The sequence below is a fragment of the Colobus angolensis genome, unplaced genomic scaffold, assembly GCF_000951035.1.
Source record: "Colobus angolensis palliatus isolate OR3802 unplaced genomic scaffold, Cang.pa_1.0 Scaffold381, whole genome shotgun sequence".
NCBI lineage: Eukaryota > Metazoa > Chordata > Mammalia > Primates > Cercopithecidae > Colobus > Colobus angolensis.
In genome coordinates, this window is record NW_012117166.1 from 2,032,380 (window position 1) to 2,052,976 (window position 20,597).

The following is a 20,597-nucleotide window of genomic DNA, read 5'->3' on the forward strand; positions in this document are numbered from 1 at the left end:
CCGGCCCCACCGGGCCCCGGCCTCCAGAGCCGCAGCCACCGCCCCGCCCCCGAGAGACATGACTTCCAAGCCGCATTCCGACTGGATTCCCTACAGGTACGCGGGCGCCGGGCTGGGGCGCCCACCACCCCCGACTCGGGACGTAAGCTGGCCCGGGATACGCAGCCGGGGCGCAGGGCACCGCTGCCCTCCCCACCTATCCCAGCACTGGGGCGCGGTTTGGAGTCGCTGGTCTTTCCTCCCTCAACTTTGAGGGCCCCTGCGAACTGATCCCGCCTGCCCCGCTCCACCCGCTTATCTTCCAGGGTTGCTGGAAGGGGCCTGTGTGGGCCTTGCTGGGTCAGGCAGCACCATGTGGCCGCCTGGGGAGGGAGCCCACACTGCTCTGAGCCCACTTCTAGGCCCAGCACCCCAGTCACACGCCTGTGTTGGGTGCGCGCACACACTTAAACATCTGCACGCATGCACCCACAGGACGTCCGAGCTTTGGGCCAAAGACGCTCCTGCTGGTCGGTTCACATTCTCAAAGCATGGATCCGTGAAGACAGTTATTCTGAACCAAGAGCACACCAGTGGTCATATGGACATGCACCCGTATATTCTACACACAAGAATTCTCGGGCTCACAAAGACACATGCCTGCATATCTGTGCGTGTCCACCTGCTGTATCTGGAGAATAACTGACACCTGCTTCTCACAAGTGCTACTCAGTCCCTTTCAGACACTGAATAATCTACTTGCTAGCAGGTCTATACCTAGACACACACCAGCTCACAGTACATAGAACTGCCCTCACATGCACAAAAGCACTCAAGAATCCAGGCACATGCAGGGAAGTCCTTCACCCTTTGCTGCCAGGCACTGTGGTCTATCTCAAGGATGACTGGACTTTCCCACTTGCGTGGGAAGGGGGCGGGAAGGTGGTTTCTGGGGGCCCCTCACAGGTGCAGGCCTTTCCCTATCCACTCTACTCCATTCTCTCTATTGCCAGGGAAAGGAGCTCATCGCCATGGTAGCGCCAGATTCTTGGCCACCCATTGGCTCCTTGGTTGCCATGGGCTACGGAGCTGTCTCTAGGCCTCCTAGAGGGACGTGTGTGAAAAGGGTGCTGGACTGCTAAGGCCTACTGTGTTATTGCTGACCCAGGTGCACGTGCTAGCGGAGGGCAGGATCAGATCCTCAGGACCCGCCTTGTAACACAGTCTGCTCTCTGTTAGAGCCTCATACCAGTCACTGACAGAAAATAGTTCTGACAGGGCTCTTCTCTGAGTCTGTCCAGACAGCGTCCCAAATAGAAACTAGCTGAAACCGCCCAAGGCTTGTTAAAAGCAGATCCTTCTGAAAACAGGCACGTGGCCTGGGAACTCAGGGTTTCTCTGGAGAATTGTTATCTCTAATCTCAGCTCCTGTGGGGGTTTCAGGGGTTTCCAGGTTATTTTGTGTCTCTCCCCACCACCACCAGCAACACACACACGTGCCCACATGCAAGTCACCCATAGTATCTCCTGCAGACACATGTAGTCACACTTCAGTCTCACACGGATCAGGGAGCTGTTTCCATCATGGAACCAGGGACTGGGGCTGTGCTAACTCAGGAGAGCTGCTGCCCCCGACAGACTTCCATGCTGGGGCACAGGTAGTTTCTGGAGGATCCTGGCCTTTCTTGGCACATGTGGGCTGAGGACCTTCTAGAAGACAGTGCAAACCCACAGAGTGTCATCAACCTTTTCTAGCCACGAGGCAGAGGTGCCTGGGCAGGGCCTGTGGGCTGAGTGGACTCCGGAGTGGACTCCGGTGCTGTGGCAGTACCTGTGAGTGGGGGTCCACATGGCGGGGTGGTGGCCATGGACTGAGGAGGGTGGGAGGGGCAACACTTGCGACTGTGGAGATGATGGCGTGTTTAGGATCTGGCAAACTGGAGGTGGGCCAGGCCAAGACGTGGTTCTAGGAAGCTTCTCCCAGGGAGCCAGGGACTAAAGCAACTTGTAGAGAGTGTGCAGGGGTCTTAGAGAAGATCTGCCTCAAACGGAATGGCTTAAGCCTATTCCTGGGAAAGGTGGCCTAGGAAGGTAGAATTATCTCTAGGAAATGACTCTGTTCTAGCAAGTGCCTAGGGCCCTGGCATCCTTCAAGGAGTGATTTGGCACTTGCCCCAGCCCAGGTCCAACTACTGTCTCCCCTCCACCCCCATACCTCCAATTCCTTTCCTGGGCTGCAGACTCAGCCCTGAAGCATGGAATTCTGCCTCCCTGGAAGCCTGGCTCCAAGGAGCATCTCGACACCCTTATAGCTCTGCGCTGCTTACTCTCCCCATGCCTGTCACCCCGCCTCCTCGTTCTATTGTAGAGAGGGGGGGTGTGTAGCTGGAGGCAGGCTATGTCAACAGTTGCCAGGATCCCCCCCTGCCCTACTGGGGTCTTTCTGGGCACACACTGAGTGTGGGAAAGCACTGGACTTGGGGTGTAGACTTCCAAAATGAGAGACTTGGGCTGAGAGGAGGAGATTCAAATTGCTTCTTGCATTAACTGGGCTGCTGATTGCAGTCAAAGCCACATGCTGTCTGATCACAGAGAAAACTGGGGCAGAAGACAGACAAAGCATTTAACTTGCAGATGGGAGTGGGGGCAGGGGGTGGCACACATGTGATTTGACTGATGTGAGGTTTCCCTAATGTCACAGCATGTCAGAACTGGTATGTGGCATTTGCTTTTGGGAGAGAGGTGTTGGCTGACTTCTTGCTAGTTCTGCTGGTGAGGGTTTTACTCCCTCTCTAATGGTTACACCTTGCATTCCCTGGGCCCAGCTTATTTTCTTTAGAGAAATGATAGTTGGTGATAATCTTCTTATGGGTAATTTTGGCTCCGTGTATAATGATCATGGATTAATCTCACATTCTGACTTCAAAGGGAGCCATTGAGTTTATAAAGTTTAACAATTGGAATTTTTTTCTTTTGTTTCTTTCTGTTAGTACTAATAATTTCTAATTCTGCCAGTTTCTCTTTACCTGTGTTCTTGAGGAATGTTAAATGCCCTTAGTACATTGACAGCCTTTGATAAGTTGGAAGTGGAGCAGCGAGAGTCAGGAAGGCCTAAGGCCCACGGCATATTGGAGGACCATGCTGGGTGCGATTGGGGTGGCCCTGTCCTCGGTGCCCTTGTCTTCATGGTCCTGAGGCCATTGCCTGGTGTTTCTCTCACTTGGTCATGAACTAATTGAGAGCAGGGAACTTATCAGGTTCCTGGTCGTGTCCCCAGCACAGACAAGACGTCCACTTCTTTGAATTAAAGTGGCATCCCCGGATAGCCTCTAGGGCTTCCTTGGCTTTCCCAGCCCCACACCTGGGTTCGAAGCACACCTGAGGGATACAGTACTGTCGCACCACCATGGGGCCTCCTGTAGCACTGCTTGAAAAGCACAGTGTAGGTCACAGAAAGAGAATCTCAGGCTGGAGGAGCCCTTACAGGTCATCTAGTTCTCAGTGTGGATGCTCCGTATGGCATTCCTGCCACACGGCCTCCGATCAGATGGCTGTGACTTTTAAGTTCTTCCTTAGGTTGAACCTAAGCAAGTCTCTGGGTTTCCCCTCCTCCTGGCCCTTATTAGGGTCCTCCCACCACTTCCTCAGTTTGTTTTCTAGGGAGTAATGGGACTCCTGACTCCTTCAGTTCTGCTGCTAGGTTCGGCCTCCGAGGTGCCCTGGGCACTTGGACCCACCACTTCACTTCTGGCAACAGTCTTATAACAACTCCCTGATTTTCTTGTTCTTTAGAGATCACCAGCTGTGGCTCATGGTTGCATTTGCATGGCTGAGCATTAGAATCATCCATGGCACTTGCTTTTACAAAGAGAGAGAGGAGTGGGTTGATTCTGGGGGATGTTGCCCAGCAGTTCTGAATGACCAAGTCAGGGCTTAGTCCCTCCAGCAGTTTGAATGCACCTGGTAAATTTGGGAACTGCTGGCTGGAATAGAGATGGTGCATCCTGGGAGGCTGGAACTCCTGTGAGCAGTGTGGTCCTCTCCCTTCTGGAGCCACGCCGGTTCCCACTGTGTCCCAGTAAGTTGCCAGGCAACAGAAGCCACAGATCTGGACTTTCCGAGGGTCCGGCACTGGGCACAGGGTTGCAGCCAGCTGCCCTGGCGGCCTTTCCTCTCCTGACAGCCCACATCTCTGATTTCCTGGGTCCAGCAGGGGTAGCTTCCACTGTGACTGAGGGGAAAGAATAAGGGCAGGAAGAGGGGAGGGTGAAGTGAACATGGGAAGTGTGTCCAGAGGGTTGGGTCTGTCCCTAGATTCCCTGACCCTTGGGCCTCTGGTTAGCGCTGGTGGAGTAGCTGGAGCGTGTAAGGTAGAGTCTACGAAGAGAGGGAGGGAAACAGGCTAGAGGATGTTGGCCGTGTGTGCTTTTCCAGGGCACAGAATTGTCCTTGTGTCCCTGCCCCCTGTTGTCAATCGTGGTTGACTACTCCGATATCTGTGGGGTGCCTTGGGGGAAGTGAGTGGATGTAGAGGGGCGGGCTCCCTCAGAGGTGAAGCTGCCGTCTTGTTGGTGCTGGCCAGAGCGGATGGATTTGTGGACGCTGAAGCCTAGGTTTCTCTGACCCTACTGAGCCAGTGGCTTTTCTGAGCCTCCCTGTTCAGGCCCCCATCAGGAGGCGCCTGTGATGGAGGAGCCTCCAGGGTCAGCTGAAAGACCTATCCATCAGCGCCCTGTCTCCTGTCTGAGTCTCCTGGCGGGGCTGCAGCTGGCAGCCTGGGCTTGGCAGTTATTCCATGATTGGAGCTGAAGTCATTAAAAAGCCATTACTGTCTCCTTGTGTGGTTATGGTTTAGTGCAGCTAGAACAGTGCCCATCAGAAACAGGCAGGCTGGGGAAGTGTCGGTGAGAAAGGAAGATGCCTTAGGAATGGTGCTGGGGTGGAGATGAGGAGGAAGGGCCATCTGGGTGGGGGCGGAGAAGGGAACTGGGCCTGCTGAGGAAGCTAGGGGAGCTTTTGGTTCTGCTCTTCCTGGAGACAGCCATCATGGTTGCCCTTGGTCTCCACAACAGCTGCTATTGGCTGGGGATTCTTTGTTATTCACCAGGGGGAGTTGCTGCGCACTTGTCCACTTGTCGTTAGCTAGGAATACCCACTTGGTACAAGCTCGTCACTGCTAGGTAATCGTGGTCCACTTCGTCCCCTTGTAGCTCTTCTAGAAACACTGCTTTACCAGGAGTCGTGCCCACTGTCAGAGCCTCCCCATTTTAGTAAATTTAGTGTAGACCATCCTAGCTGGGTCTTGCTCAGCCAGGCACAAGTGGCTTCTCCCCAGTGGCTGCTTCCCAGCTGTGCATGCTCCTTTCCTTCTGTGTGCTTGCAAATGCCTGCCGGTGGGTGAGGTGGTAGGGCGGCTCTCTAGGTACTTTGGGGATATCTGTTTCTGGAACCTCTTTTCAGAAGCCTAATGCTTGTGTTCATCCATCTTTCTCTGAAGGCCAGTGGTTAAGTCCTTTCTACCTATAATCTTACCTAGTAATCAGTGTTACCAAAGCCTGTGGCTCTTTATCATTCTCCCCCATCAGGAAATGGAGGTAGAGGCAGAGGAGGAGAAAGGAATGTTTTCATGGAAAGCAGCCTCCTGCCTCCGGCATAACTGTGCATAGTCCATGGCAGTGGGACGGGGGCCTATGGTAGGGAAACATCTCACCCATGCATGGATGAGAGCATTAGAAGGCGCTGGGCAGTGAGGCCACTATGGCTGCAAATACCTTTTGTCAGTTGAGCAGCTGCTGTGACCCAGCATTTCCAGAGGTGGCATTGCTGATGTGAGTCTCACCTCTCAGCTGGATGTCCCCTTTTCTAAATGACTCTAGATGTGAGCATCAGCACCATGGAAGGCATCTTCTTTGTCTTGCTCAGCCAAGCCCAGGGCTGGGGATGGCCCAGGTGACTGCCCCATCCCTGCCCTCTGAAAGTGTGAGTGGCTTGCGACTACCTAGAAAGCTGTGGAATGGCCCCTCTTGCTGGCACAAAGGGAAGCCAGCACTGTCTTGTGGAGGTTGCACAGGGGCCAGGCCACTGGCTCATGACAGTGGGGTTTATAGCTGCCCTGTGCCCAGGCACAGAGCTTGGCAAGTGGAGCACAGTTAGATTCCAGATCCTGTTGCTTCTGTCAGCCAGGGGCCATTGTACAGAGCTTAGACTGCATTTTTCATGTGTGTGCTGAAAGTTGTGATGCATATGCACTGCGCGTGTGGCTGACCACGGGGGACACTGGTGTTCGGGTCTGACCCTTTCAAGTCCATCTGTGGGCAAATGCTTTGACTTTGCTTATTCAGTCAGGCTGTTGGCTTGAGCTGTAGAGACAGGGGAGGGTTGTAGCCTCTCAGGGCCCTGAGGCATTTTGTGCTCTGGTCCTGAACCCTTTCTTCAGAAGTCTTCACTGCAGTCCTCCAGCCTGGGTGCATGCCTTCCGCGATGGGATGCCCACCCTTTCAGCCAGCAGGAATATTTAGAGACCTGGTTGCATCCTGTGGTCCTGGCAGTGCCTTCAGGGAGCCCCAAATGCAGCTGTGCCCTCTTAGGCAGATGGGCTGTTTCAGGAAGACCGAGGCCTAGAAGTATGGCTCTTGAGCAGTGTTTTCTCCTGTGCTCTGGCAGCTGAGGGTTTGGTGAATGAGGCTGTTCTGCACAGCCCCAGATCACAGTTGGGGCTCCTCAGGCATGCAGAGCAGCCCGTGGGTACCAGGAAAGGCCTTCCCAGCTGTCAAGTAGGCAGGACAACTTCTAGTTAAAAACATGCATAGTCCTCATAGATGGTAGCCAAGGTGGTGGGTGGTGGGCAGTCTGTGATATGGGGGCTTCCTTCTACCCTCTGACTGGCTCCCTTGGAGATGTAAGTAGTTTAAGGCTCATGTAGGTCAATGAATGTTCCAGCTAGAAAGGGCTAGCCATCAGGAGGAGGTGAAAGTGACTTCACTTTGTCCTCAGGGTGATGTGACCTCATGTTTCCCCCTTACACACACACTGCACTCACCTTCACACAAGCACACCCACTTCTTCACAGGTGTCTGCATGCATGTGTGCACACACACGAGATATTCACACACTTCCTTATGGCCTCGCACAAACCTAATGCACTCGGGCATGCCTGTGCAGGTACCCGCACACAGTATGGTTCAGGGGCAGCTTCAGAATAACTGGACCAGGGCCACCTGGGGCTTCCCAGAGCTCAGATCCTCAGGCTCCAACCTCACCCCATGCAGCTGTCCACACCTCGGCCTTTGTAGCATTTGGGCCTACGTCTCATGCATGTGTCTCTGGCCAGCCAAAAGCCAAGTGGTTTGAGTTACCAGCTCCCTACTTGTGCCCTGACTTCCTCAGAGGCACAGCCAGTCTGGGTGAGATGAGGGTCCCTGTCCCAAGACTTGTGGTGCTCAAGGATTTGATGTCCCCCGGGCTGCCTGTGCCGTGTCTACAGCCTGGGAAGGACCTGGTGGCTGGTTGCTGGGCTGTACATTGATGTGTTGTGTCCACCCTGCAGACAACTCTGTGTGGCCCAAGCCCTGTACACTGAGGGACTGGTTGGTCTCTTAGCTTCATTCTCTCAAATGAGAAGGAGGACACTTTTTAAGTGGGGAAGGGGAGCAGACAAAGTCAGCACTCTATTCTGCCCACTTGGAAAGCTAGGAGTTTGCTTTGAATGGATGAGGAAAGGGTCTGTCCCAGAGGATCGCAGCCTCCTCTAGAATGGTGGAAAGGAGGGGAAAGGCTGGGGCTGGTGAGATCCCAGTAGGCAGCTGGAGGGAGCAGCCCCCTGGGTTTGTCTGAAGCCTGGCCTTGGACCTGGCTTGTTGCTGGGATGCCTCTGGATAGTGTTCCTGGATCTCAGTCAGGCTTGGCCCTGCTCAGAGATCTGAGGGGAGGGTCTCATCCAGTACTTACTGGGGTGTGCTTGGGGAAACAGGGGTTCTAGCAGGATTCCAAAGTGGAAGCTCAAGCCCTTTTGGTTCAAGCTGGTTTCAAGATGGCAGGCTCCACCCTTCCTCCTTCTACCATGTGGGCTCACTGAGCCCCAGAAGCCATGATGGGATGGGTTTAAAGAGCCCAGATATGCTGGGGTTGGGCTCTGGGATATATCCTGGCACCTCATGGGCTAGCCCTGAAAACCCCTCTTTCGCTCTGCAGTGTCTTAGATGATGAGGGCAGAAACCTGAGGCAGCAGAAGCTTGATCGGCAGGTGAGTAGGCCTGGGGCTGGGTGGAAGGGAAGAGTCTGGGCTGGGATCTCCGAGGGCAGAGGGGCAGGGCTGTCCATCTTCCCTGGAGGATCCCGTCTGACTGGGGAATGGGATTCCCATGTGGAAGAAGAGAGGTGCACTCTCTCCCAGCTCAGCACTAACCCTGCTCGGCACATGGGCTTACACCCCTCAGGCAGCTGGGTGACTGCAGTTGGAGAGCTGCCTGTGCTGTGATCCTGTCAAGGCAGCCACCTGGGCCCTGCTTTGCCTCCTTTTCCTGGACCCCAAGTCTTGGCCCAAGGTGGGCTGTGGACCCGCTGAGAACTGGGAGCCCTTTCTTCCTGGTGGAGGCAGTGGGTCAGCCATGCTCTCTGCCTCCATAGCGGGCCCTGCTGGAGCAGAAGCAGAAGAAGAAGCGCCAGGAGCCCCTGATGGTGCAGGCCAATGCAGATGGGCGGCCCCGGAGCCGGCGGGCCCGGCAGTCGGAGGAGCAAGCCCCCCTGGTGGAGTCCTACCTCAGCAGCAGTGGCAGCACCAGCTACCAAGGTATACCTTGCCTGCCGCCCCACATCCTGTCACTGCTTCGGGGAGCCCCTCACTTCCTGCCCACCGTGTGGGGCTGGACCTGATGGGGGATGCCCAGGCTGTGTGTGGCTTCTAACCTAGGCAGACAACTGAGTAGGGAGGGCAGAGGGAAGGTGGACCTGTAGCTTTGGGCGCCTGCATATGCTCCAGCTGTCACCTCCTGAATCAGGCGCTGAGGCCAGAAGGCTAAACCCTTAATGAAGCCAGGAGTTCAAAAGTCCAAGTTTTGATCTGGAGCATTTCAGTGAGTGCAGGAGGCAGCTTTTAAGAGTAGATGACCTGCTCCACCAGTATTCTGCATCCTGAGAGGAATGCATCTCACTGTCCTGCCTCATACCAACCAGTGTCTCAGCACAAACACCTGTTTCCTTCCCTGTCTGCACCGTGTCTGCCTGGCTTCTGACTTGCAGGTCCCTGTCTTTGGCTCACAACTCCTTAAGAGCTGTAGTGACCTGGAGCCTCCAGCTCCCATCCTTAAATGTTCCAGGTCTCGGCGGAGCCCAGATGGGAGAAATTCTCTGCAGCTCATCCTGGAGAGAGAATGGCTTCAGCACATCTCTGCTCTCAGGACCCTCCTTCCTGCTTGGGTTAGGTTAAGAGTAGGCTAGGCCACACTGAGGGTTGGGCTCCCTGAGCTTGAAAGGAGGACTCAGACTCAGTCTCTACTGCCCCCTGCTGGTGCTACTAATCCAGGCTGCTGCTTCACCAAATAGTAATTCTAAGGAGGTTGGGTTAGGGAGAACCTTAGCAGTCGTGGTGCTCCCCTCCTTCAGTGGCTTCTTTATGACCTGGAGCCTCCAGATACATGGAACTACTGGTAGTTGCCTCACCTCAGGGCTTTTTCATCTAACTGCTGGCCCCATACCCTGCCTCGCAGTGTTCCAGGTTCTTCTCTGGGTTCCACTGACCCATAGCTCCCTGAGCCCTTTGCACATTGGAGGGCAGCAGTTGAGTCTCATTTGCCTGGTGCCCATTTTGTGGCTGGGCACATCATACAGGCTCGGTCCCCTCTGTGCACGTGTATCCTCCGAGGAAGCCCACTCTGTTTCTTCTAATAAAGGCTGGCTGTGCATCTGCCGGTGGCTAAGTATAGTGCTAGAGGCTTTACCTGCATTATCTCATTTCATCCTCACAGGAACGCATTATCTCCACATAATCAGTAAGGACGTGAGCTCGGAGGGGCTCAGTGACCTGCTCATAGTACTCTGCTAGTGAGCAGCAGGGCTAGACTTTGAACCCAGACCTAACAGACGCCAAATGGTCTCTCCTCCATATTGTGTTGCCTCCCTGATGAAAAGCTCCTTCATGCTAATTCCCATGTGTGTGTCAGTTCAGCACCCTGACCATACCTGGTATGTCTGTTCTCTACTTGAGAGGCCTTCAGAAAAGGGAAACAAGGACCTCAGCCCAGCTGTCCAGAGGCAGCCCCAGCTGGTCCTCACAGAGCTGGCCCCAGCCCCACCCTTTGCTGGCAGCCACCTCCTCCACTTCCTTTGTGAGTGCCATCCCAAGGGTGGTAGTGGTACCCTGCCAGGAAGGCAGCCACTGTTCTGGGTCATACGGCGCGTGGCCTGTGGCTGTGTGGCATCACAGCCCCAGCTCTGCCAAGCCTGGCAGCTGGGTGAGTGAGGCTGCATATAGAATGGGGGCCTGCACCCAGGATTGTGGGCCCTGCCAATTTGTGCCGAGGCCAACATCATGAGAGGTCATTGATGTGCAGTCATTTTGGCAGGTATTTCTTGGCAGCTGTGTTCCAGATGATGCCAGGTCATCAAAAAGACTGTGGTACAAGTAGCACCTCTGGCATAAGTGCAGGACTGAAGTCAAAAGACAGTTTCTGCGCCAGGTGGCTCACGCCTGTAATCCCAACACTTTGGGAGGCCAAGGCAGGAGGATCACTTGAGGGCAGAAGTTCAGGACCAGCCTGGGTAACATAGTGAGACCTCATCTTTAAAAAAAAAATTAGCAGGGTGTGGTGGCATGCGCCTGTATTCCCAGCTACATAGGAGGATCACTTGAGCCCAGGATCCTGTTCGAGACTGCAGTAAGCTATGATTGTGCCACTGTAATCCAGCAAGAAAAAAAAGAGAAAAAGATAGTTTCTGGTTGTGCCACTACCAGTTACCTGCTCACTTGTGACTGGGACAAGCCATTTACCCTCTCTGGATCTGTTTCCTCCCTTATAAAATGGGGAGAATTCTCTGTCTTAGGGCTTTGGTACTCAAAGCAGCCATGGTGTGTTCCAAGGTCCAAAATCAGCTGATTGCTATTCCCTGCTGACATGCCAGACTGGGCTGGGCCTCCACCTTTTTCACAGAGGACATTTGAACATGTGACATTTGACTTCTGGGAGGTGCCTACTGCTTCTCTGGGGGCCCAGTCTTTGTCCAGGTGCAAATGGTGGACAAAGCTCTTGGGAGGCTGCTGCACATGTGGGTGGCCTACCCGGGAACTGGTGTTTCGAAGGCCACTCCCACCCACCGACAGCATTAGCTGCCTGCCTCTCTGCCCTCTGCTGACTACAGGCGTCAAATACAGGGGATCATTCCAAGAGGAAAAGGAAGGAGTTTGATATACATCAGAGCTCACAGTTTATCCTGGTTTTTGACCTGCTGGGTATACTCATTCATGTTACACATTCATTCATTTCTTAAATATTTACTGAGGTTTGTGTCAGGCTCTGGATTAGAGGCTGTAGGTCCAGAGTGAGCACATATGGGTGTGGTCCCTGCTTTCATGGACCTTACTGTCTAGGTGGAGAGACAATGTTAAACAGACCATCACGGGTGTGCTTTGTGGAAGGAAGCCAAATTCTGTGAATAGATGACAACACCTGTGCTGACTAGGGAGGCAGGCACAGCTTCTCTCGGGAGGTGACATCCAAGCTGAAATCTGCAGGACGAGTGGGAGCTGATCACTGAGGGTGGCGAGGGGGAAGGCAGTGCAGGCAGCGGGAGCAAGGGCCCTGTGGCAAAAGGGAGTGCAGTGCATGTGAGGCACCAGACCAGCCTGGTGTGGCTGCAACTCTTGGTGCCCCAGAGGTGGGGAGTATGTGTTTAGACCTAGGGGAAGGGAGAGAATGTTGGTCTTCATCTTAAGAGCAATCGGAAACCATTCAAGGATTTTGAGCAGATTGGGGTTCTGCAGTATGGAGAATTTGGAGGCCACCAGCTGGAACCCTTCTGAGACCTCACTGTTGGTGCTTGTAGCTTCTTGTATCCCAGAGTTGTTCTGAGCACTCCTATACCCCAGCCTCCCATGGGCCCATCCCTGCAGAGCCCCCTCATAGGCTCCCTGGAGTGCTTAATCTGGTTGTGGTCTCTTCCAGAAGATGCAGCCTTTGTTCCTTCTTCACCACCTTCAGGGGCCATATCTTCTTGGACATTCTCCCTGCCTCTGTTCAGGCTCAGTACGGTTTGATGGCCCAGAACTTTGAGTGCTTAGTTTGTTGGCTGATCACAGGTGTTGGTCTGGCTGTTGACGTGATCACACTGGGCTGGGGGTGCCGCCTCCTTCCAGCTGGGCCTGCCCTGGAATCTTTGCCTAGTAGAGATGAGTGGGCCTGGTTCTGTGGGCTGTGGAAGTGGTACAGGGGCCCTGGTGGGACTCAGGGTGTGGTTGAAGATGCTGTGCTGGGGACTGTGTTCAGGTGGGAGCTCTGGTCTCACCCAGTGCCTGTTTCTCTCTCTCGGTCTGGGGATGTTTCCTGAGCAGTTCAAGAGGCCGACTCCCTCACCAGTGTGCAGCTGGGAGCCACACGCCCAACAGCACCAGCTTCAGCCAAGAGAACCAAGGCGGCAGCCACAGCAGGGGGCCAGGGTGGCGCCGCTAGGAAGGAGAAGAAGGGAAAGCACAAAGGTCAGCTCGCATTCTCTACAGCCCTCCCCAGCAGGCCTGGACTCCACTGTAGGGCTGGGGGAGGTTTGTCCTCCTGACTTGGAGGGGAGGGATAGGATGAACAGCCTCTGGGAAGACACAGACTGCCACTTGGGGCACCCCCCCCAGGTGGCTCACAGGCCTCACCTAGCTTGGGAGGTACCCGGGCTGCCTCTGGGTGTGGGCATGCCCACCACACTGCCAGGAAGTGAAGTCCTGCTCAGCTGTGGCCCAGAACCACCGTCCCCCACCTCAGCTACCTTGGCCTGAGCACCCTTTATCACGACCCCTCAAGGAGGATCTCACCCAGCCTGGACTAGGACACTCACTGCAGTGGGTGCTGCTTCCCAGGCAGCTTGCCCCATCCTTGTGCAGCCCTTGCTGTCAGCTCTTCATATAACGTGGACTTCCCTTGACTGCAGTCCAGGTTCCATCCTCTGGACCACAGACCAGCCTGTTCCCTCTGCTCCTCTTTCTCCAGAAAAGACCCCTAAAGATTAAGGACAGTGATGGTGGCACCTGCCCCCGGTCCTGTCTCTTGGCTACACACCCCATTTCCTCAACTTTTGTTCATGGACAGTGGTTTCCAGGCCACCGCATCTTGGTTGGACAGTGATGTATCAGGGGCCATGGGCTTCTGGAGCTGACCGAGCACTCTGGGCCTAGCTCAGCAGGCGGGCAGGGTGGTTGCCACCTGTATGGGTCAGGTCTTGCTTCTGTTACTGAAGCTCTGTGGTAAGAGGTAGGAAGGCGGACGTGGGATGGGAGATGCTCCACTTGGGAAGGCGAGTGTATGCCAATTGCAATCTTTTTCAAGGGGCCCATGCTTCTAATGATGTATGTGAGTTACTGCATGTGTGTATGTGTGTATATTTGTGAAAGAAAACAGCAGCATTGATCACTTGTAGCTGGCCGTGTCCATGAATGATTGCTGGCCTTGGCTGTGGTCTGGATCAATCCTTGTTCTCCATCTTGTTTTTTCCACTGTGCAGTTGGTTTTGTAGGTGGCTGCCATCTGCTTTAAGGATGCGAGGTATTGTAAACCAACCCTCAGCAATTAATTTGGGGGAAGAGCAGAAGAAATGAAGCCCACATCCCTTAGTAGCTTACCAGTTGTTAACAGATTGCCTCAATCATTAGTTTTATAAAAATCAGTCTTGCAAATAAAGTTTTGCAGAGGGTCTCCCCACTCTTCCCTCATCCCCTTCACGGACGTCTGAGAATCCAGGCCCTCCTCTCCTGGATGTAACTCAGGAGTGTCTGTGGCCTGCAGGTACCAGCGGGCCAGCAACACTGGCAGAAGACAAGTCTGAGGCCCAAGGCCCAGTGCAAATCCTGACTGTGGGCCAGTCAGACCACGCCCAGGACGCAGGGGAGACAGCAGCTGGTGGGGGTGAACGGCCCAGCGGGCAGGATCTCCGTGCCACGATGCAGAGGAAGGGTGAGCCCCATGGGGGCCCAGTGATACCCCCAAAACTTAGTCCCAGGTTCTCAGATGTACCTTTCTCCAGGAGCATGGCCTTCCTGTGTCCAAGTCCCTCCCTGGCCATGGTGGGTGGGGGTGGGGCACACTTTGGAGACATATGAGAACCTCTTAGGCAGGGTGCCTGATAACGCCCCAGTGAGGCCCAGATTTGGGGCAGATTTCGTTTTCCTTTTGCTCCTTAGATAAAGCTCCCTTTGCAAGAAGTTTCCTATATGTCTGCTAAGCTAGTGGGAGCAGGGCCAGGATACCAAGAGGCGGGGCAGATCCTCCCTGGAAACCTTCTGTTCAGTTTTCCCATCACAAGCCCTGCCTTAGGGAGCCCCTGGTGCAGGGTGGCAGAGGGAAGAAGTCTGGCAGCACCACACACATTGTGAGGAATCTAATCAAGGATGGCTTCCTGTACAAAGGACTTGGAGACAAGTTGGGGATGGGGATGGCATTCCCGGGGAACGGCGGCCGGGAGGACAGCTAAGATAGAAGCTCAGAGCAAAGATGAGGGGTTAGTGGGTCCCCTCTACATTGGGCTGAGGAAGGAGCTGAGGCCTGTGCCCTGGAGGATTCCATGGCCTGTGCCAGCCAAGGCCTCTAATAGGCCTGAGGTCAGAAATGGAGGTTCTCAGTTCAAGGTGAGCTTAGTGCAGGCCTTGATACACAAGAGGCAGTGGCAGGGTGGCTGCTAGGAAGCGGGGTAATGTAGGGACTGAGCTGAAACTGGGTGGTGGGGACATATCCTGAGGATTGTGGCCAGCCCCGGCTCATGTGTGCACCTGAGAGAATGTCCTTGTATATCTGGACATGTGTGGGAATGTATGTGTGAATGTGAGTCTATATGTGTACATACGGCTGTGTAAGAGTATGTGCATAAGTGTGGGTATAGGTGAGTCAGTGTCTGAACGTATGTGACCATGTGTATTTCAGGGGCAGGGTAGACTTCTCCTCATTCATCCCTTCTTATTCTCTCCTTGGCCCAGGCATCTCCAGCAGCATGAGCTTTGAAGAGGATGAGGAGGATGAGGAGAACAGCTCCAGCTCCTCCCAGCTAAATAGTAACACCCGCCCCAGCTCTGCAACTAGCAGGAAGTCCGTCAGGGTGAGTGAGTGAGTCCGCATCCACAGCAGTTTTTGAAGGACTGCTCACCAGAATTAGAGGTGGAGCGCGTGTGAACAGATGATGGGGAGCTAGCTTTCTTGGGGTTGGGGCTGGACTCATACACCTTTTAGGAGCTTCTCTGCTGGCCTCTTACATCCCTCCACCTTGCCTCCTAACCTCTTCAGCTAGGCCAGCGGGGTGATGTGTAGGGGCAGCTGCAGTTGGACAAGATGACGTCTGAGGACCTCCCATATCTCCCATCTCCACCTCTAGGAACTGTTGAGAAGAGGGCAGGGCTGGGAAGATGGGAAGATAGCTCCTGACCCCAGGCCCAGGCTGGCCAGGCCCCCATCCCAGGATCGTTCCCTGTCTCCCACTACCACATTAGGAGGCAGATTTGGATTCCAGATCACCAACTTGGGCTGCTTAGGGTCCTTGGGACTCAGGCGCCTGTTTTCTGTCCCCATAGGAGGCAGCCTCAGCCCCTAGCCCAACAGCTCCAGAGCAACCAGTGGATGTCGAGGTCCAGGATCTTGAGGAGTTTGCACTGAGGCCAGCCCCCCAGGGTATCACCATCAAATGCCGCATCACTCGGGACAAGAAAGGGATGGACCGGGGCATGTACCCCACTTACTTTCTGCACATGGACCGTGAGGACGGGAAGAAGGTAAGGTTGGTCTGGGCATGTTATCATCTAGGCTTTTCAGCCCTTTGAAGTCCTAGGGGCTGAAATGTGACTGGAAATCTCATATCTACCACTGACCTCTCAGTTCCTCAAAGAAACTGCCTTTGTGTCTGGTCAGTGCATATCTTTGTGTTTTCCAGTGCATTTGTGTGTGTGCACATATGTGCGTTTGGGAGCTGAAGCAAGGGAGAGAGTCTGTGTGAGTGGCTCTCATGACTGTGTGCAGACCGGAGGCTGAGTCTGGAATATGACCTCATTCCACTCCCCAAGGTGTTCCTCCTGGCGGGAAGGAAGAGAAAGAAGAGTAAAACTTCCAATTACCTCATCTCTGTGGACCCAACAGACTTGTCTCGAGGAGGGGACAGCTACATCGGGAAACTGCGGTACTAGCATTCCCCCAGGAAGCAGGCAGGAGTGGGAGGGAAGGGCAGGGGCAGGCTCTCTGTAGAGGGCCTGAATCTCCCTGAAGGAGATCTAGGCCAGGGATGGATACTCTCCCAGGATCCTCTCTGATCAGCACATCCAACTGGAGGCCTATGTCTATGCCAGCCTAGAGCCAGACTTGGAGATGGGCCTCACACACCCAACCCCAAGCTGTTCCCAGGAGGTGGGTGCAGGTCCACTGAGAGTGATGGATCCAACCCCAGGATGTCACTGATAATGCAGGCCACCATGGAAGAGCTGCCTTGGCTCCATGGTCAATGCCAAGGGACAGGGCTAAGAGTAAGCTCTTGAGGGAAGAGACACACAGCAGTCTTGGGGGTGGGGAGCAGTGGGGAAGGCTCTGAGCCTAGGCCTCTAAGTGGGGGTGGTGGGGAGGTAGGGTTTGCTGAGGAACAGAGTACCAGATTTGGGGAGCATAAATGAACATGAGAGGTCAGGAGCTAAAGCTGGAGATGGGGCTAGACTGAGACTTAGGCTGGCTGTGACAGGGGAGATCTCATCCTCTCTCCATGGGTACTAAGCCTCTTCCACTGTCTTATCAGATGCCATTCTGTTTGCTCACCTCCCATGAGGAGAACTCCCATGTTCCCCCAGATAAATCTTCTGAAGAATCCTAATTTACCTCCCCGAATTGCTCTCACCGAACTGAAATGCACTTTGAGTCAACTCAGAGCAAGTCCAGGCCTTCTGCCCATGAAGTGTCTTCAAAGACGTGGATTCAGTGAGCAGTGTGCCTCCCTGGGCCTGCTGCTGGCCCAGTCCAGAATGTTTTGCAGGCCCCTCATAGAACAGACGATGAGCTGTTCCGTGCTCTGGGGCAGAGGGTGCATGACTGTATACCGATTGTGCCTTTATTTCAGGTCCAACTTGATGGGCACCAAGTTCACTGTTTATGACAATGGAGTCAACCCTCAGAAGGCCTCATCCTCCACTTTGGAAAGTGGAACCTTACGTCAGGAGCTGGCAGCTGTGTGCTATGTGAGTCCTAGGTTTGGGGGTCTCTGATTTCCAAGGTAGATATGAAACCCAAGACTTGTTGCCTGATCTAGGGCCTATCCCATCCATCTTAGTGGGCAGATAAGGCTGTGTGGAGAAGGGCTGTCCTCTGTGGAGTGATCCTGGCCTAGGACAGGGGCTGTCTCCTCCTGACTTCAGAGCTCACACCACAGCCGGCCGTCTACTTGGGGAGCTCAGAAAACCAGGCCTGGCTCTCTGCAGTCCAGGCCAGGAGTCTCTTAGACAGAAGGAGATGGTAGGCCTGGGTTCTTGTCTGTGCATTTCCCAGATCATCCCTCTGGCATGCCAGGTTCTACATGGATTACAGGGCTCTTTGTCATCTCACTGAATGTTCAACCTAAGAGGTAGATCCTATTTTCTTTATAGATGACGAAACTGAAGCTCAGCTGCAGCAACGTCACACAGCTCAAAAATGACCAAACTGGTATATAAATATAGAGGATTACCCTACCTCTTTGAACCTGTTTCTTCATTTTAAAAATGAGGGGTGGGTATCTCATCACCCTGGGCATGGGCACTTCTTGGAGGCCATCAGTAATCCACAGCTACTTTGTATGATCCTTTGGTGCCACCTGCTGACCAGTTTTGGGGAGGCAGCCTGAGTCTTCAAGTTCTTACTGAGCTCCAACTATGCATACTGTTTGAGGCACTAAGGATATAGTAATGAACAGACATAAATGTATACTTTTATGGGACTTAAAGCCCTAGTAGGGAAGACAAGCTATGAAACAGATCTATCAGTGAAGTAAGTATGTTCTTTAAAAACGCTGAGAAGAAAAAGTAGGGGAGGAGGGATAGGAAATCTCAAGTTATGTGTGAGATTTTCAGAATGGCAGGGAGGGCCTCACTGAGGTAGCTCTTGAGTAAAGACCAGAAGGAAGTGAAAAACAGCAGTGTACATGTCTAGGGGACACAGTGAGGGCAAAAGTCCTGAATGCCTGGTATGAAGAAGGAATGGAGTAGACACCAGGGAGTCAATGGTGAGGAGAGTAAGGTCATGGGACCACGTGCAGGTGAAGTCACATCTCCAGCTTTTACTCGGAGTGAGCTGGGGAGCCACTGGAGGGTTTTGAGCAGAGGAGAAAGATCATTTAACTTAACGTGCCTGAGCACTGGCTGGTGTGTTGCGAACAGATGGTGGGAAGGAGGAATAGGAGGGCCAAGAACAGAAACCAGGAGTCCAGGTAAAGGCTGTACAATGATCTTGGTGAGAGAAGCTAGTGGTAAAAAGTGGTGGAGTTCTGGGTATAATTGGAAGGTAGAGCTGATAGAAACTCCAGATGGATTAGAAGTAGGATGTGGAGGAGAGGACTCTGAGTGTGACCAAGTAGTTTGCCACAGTGAATGGAAGAATTGCATTGCCATAAGTGGAAGCAAGGATGACGCATAAGAGGAGCTAGTTCTGGCAGAGTAGAGACCCAGGAGCTCAGTTCTGGCCGTGTTAGGTTTAGAGGGATGCGTGTGAGACTTCGGAGTGGAGATGGTGGGAACTAGCTCTTCATTTTTATTCCCGTCCCCCCTACCTTCTCCAGTAGGTAAATAGATGCCTCAGGTGGCCAGTGTTGCATTCTTTTTCCCAGGAGACAAACGTCTTAGGCTTCAAGGGGCCTCGGAAAATGAGCGTGATTGTTCCAGGCATGAACATGGTTCATGAGAGAGTCTCTATCCGCCCCCGCAACGTGAGTCTCTACCCTTCACTCCCCTCTTTCCCCATCATCCTAGTCTCTGCATGAGCTTCTATGGGCAGAACTCCAGCTGATGTGTATATGTGGAGGGGATACCACATGAGAAAGCCCTGTAGGTCTAGGGAAATCTAAGGACCCCCATTCCTGGGATAGATCCCTCTTTGGGGTGGTCATGGTGCCAAAGGCCTGGGCCTGGCTCAGGTGAGGCTGCCCTCCCAGGAGCATGAGACCCTGCTAGCACGCTGGCAGAATAAGAACACGGAGAGTATCATCGAGCTGCAAAACAAGACACCTGTCTGGAATGATGACACACAGTCCTATGTACTCAACTTCCATGGGCGCGTCACACAGGCCTCTGTGAAGAACTTCCAGATCATCCATGGCAATGACCGTGAGTGTTTCTGTCCCTACTCATTATGGTCCGTAGGATACCCAAGGCCCTTAGCATAGGGTTCAGCCCACGTAGCACTGCCTACACTGGTTAGAGTTTAAGAATGTGAGCTATACAGCTTAGGTTAGATGTATGGAACTTTCTAACCCTAATGACTGGGAGGTCCTGGAAGAACCGTCTTTGCAGCCCTGGTCCTAGATTCTGTGTATTCAGCAGAGTCTCAGGCATGGGAACACCCCTTAAAAGGACTTTTCCTCTTCTCTGTCCCCTGGTGTTCACATGCATCTTACTTTCTTCTTTGCCATCTGCTACCTCTTTGCTGCCACTTCTCCCAATTGGCCTTTGTTTTACTTCCTTTGTGATTCCCCTGGCATCTCCGCTTCTCACTTTTTCTTCCCTCATGTGGTTTGGGTGTCTGTCTGTCCTTCCCTGGCTCTACCATTCCTGCCCTGTCCTTTTCTCTGTCTGTGCCTGTGCTTGGCCCCAGCGGACTACATCGTGATGCAGTTTGGCCGGGTAGCAGAGGATGTGTTCACCATGGATTACAACTACCCGCTGTGTGCGCTGCAGGCCTTTGCCATTGCCCTGTCCAGCTTCGACAGCAAGCTGGCATGTGAGTAGAGGCCTCTTCGTGCCCTTTGGGGTTGCCCAGCCTGGAGCGGAGCTTGCCTGCCTGCCTGTGGAGACAGCCCTGCCTACCCTCTGTATATAGGCCTTCTGCCAGATGAAGCTTTGGCCCTCAGTGGGCTCCCTGGCCCAGCCAGCCAGGAACTGACTCCTTTGCCTCTGCTGCTGAGGCAGGGGAGTAGTAGTGGAGAGCGGATGGGTGGGTGTGAAGGGATGAAAATAATTCTTTCCGTGCCCCGAGATCACACACTCCCACCCTTGGGGTAGTAGTGTGTCGTAGTCGTGCTTACCAAGCTGAATAACCTCTTCAGCTGGGAAGGCCAGAAGAGGCATTAGAGGGAGAGGAAGCACAATGCAGGGCTGCTGTGGCCCAGTCATCCGCTCAGGCAAGGAGTCAAAGGGCATCGGGTACTTCAGCAGGTAGGGGCACAGTGTGTGTGTGTATGTACGAAGGCCACGTCAACTTTATGTAGCAAAGGGCTTGGTGGCC

General features: G+C 53.8%; 1 protein-coding gene across 2 annotated transcripts in view; it reads left to right on the forward strand.

The window, feature by feature from the left end:
• The window catches only part of TUB (tubby bipartite transcription factor), a 61,951-nt gene extending 41,630 nt beyond the window's left edge, over positions 1-20,321 (forward strand). Inside the window, exons 1-12 of one of the 2 annotated variants that reach the window (XM_011954374.1) lie at positions 7-96; positions 8,170-8,221; positions 8,605-8,767; positions 12,521-12,664; positions 13,956-14,123; positions 15,140-15,258; positions 15,728-15,925; positions 16,214-16,326; positions 17,248-17,365; positions 18,985-19,083; positions 19,309-19,480; positions 19,968-20,321. In XM_011954374.1, the coding sequence (XP_011809764.1) occupies positions 59-96; positions 8,170-8,221; positions 8,605-8,767; positions 12,521-12,664; positions 13,956-14,123; positions 15,140-15,258; positions 15,728-15,925; positions 16,214-16,326; positions 17,248-17,365; positions 18,985-19,083; positions 19,309-19,480; positions 19,968-20,101 (1,518 nt within the window). In that variant the 5' untranslated portion in view covers positions 7-58 and the 3' untranslated portion in view covers positions 20,102-20,321. Of the gene's footprint in view, positions 1-6; positions 97-8,169; positions 8,222-8,604; positions 8,768-12,520; positions 12,665-13,955; positions 14,124-15,139; positions 15,259-15,727; positions 15,926-16,213; positions 16,327-17,247; positions 17,366-18,984; positions 19,084-19,308; positions 19,481-19,967 lie in introns of those variants that run through there. The other variant, XM_011954373.1, reaches the window with a different exon arrangement.
• The last annotated feature ends 276 nt before the right edge of the window (positions 20,322-20,597 follow it).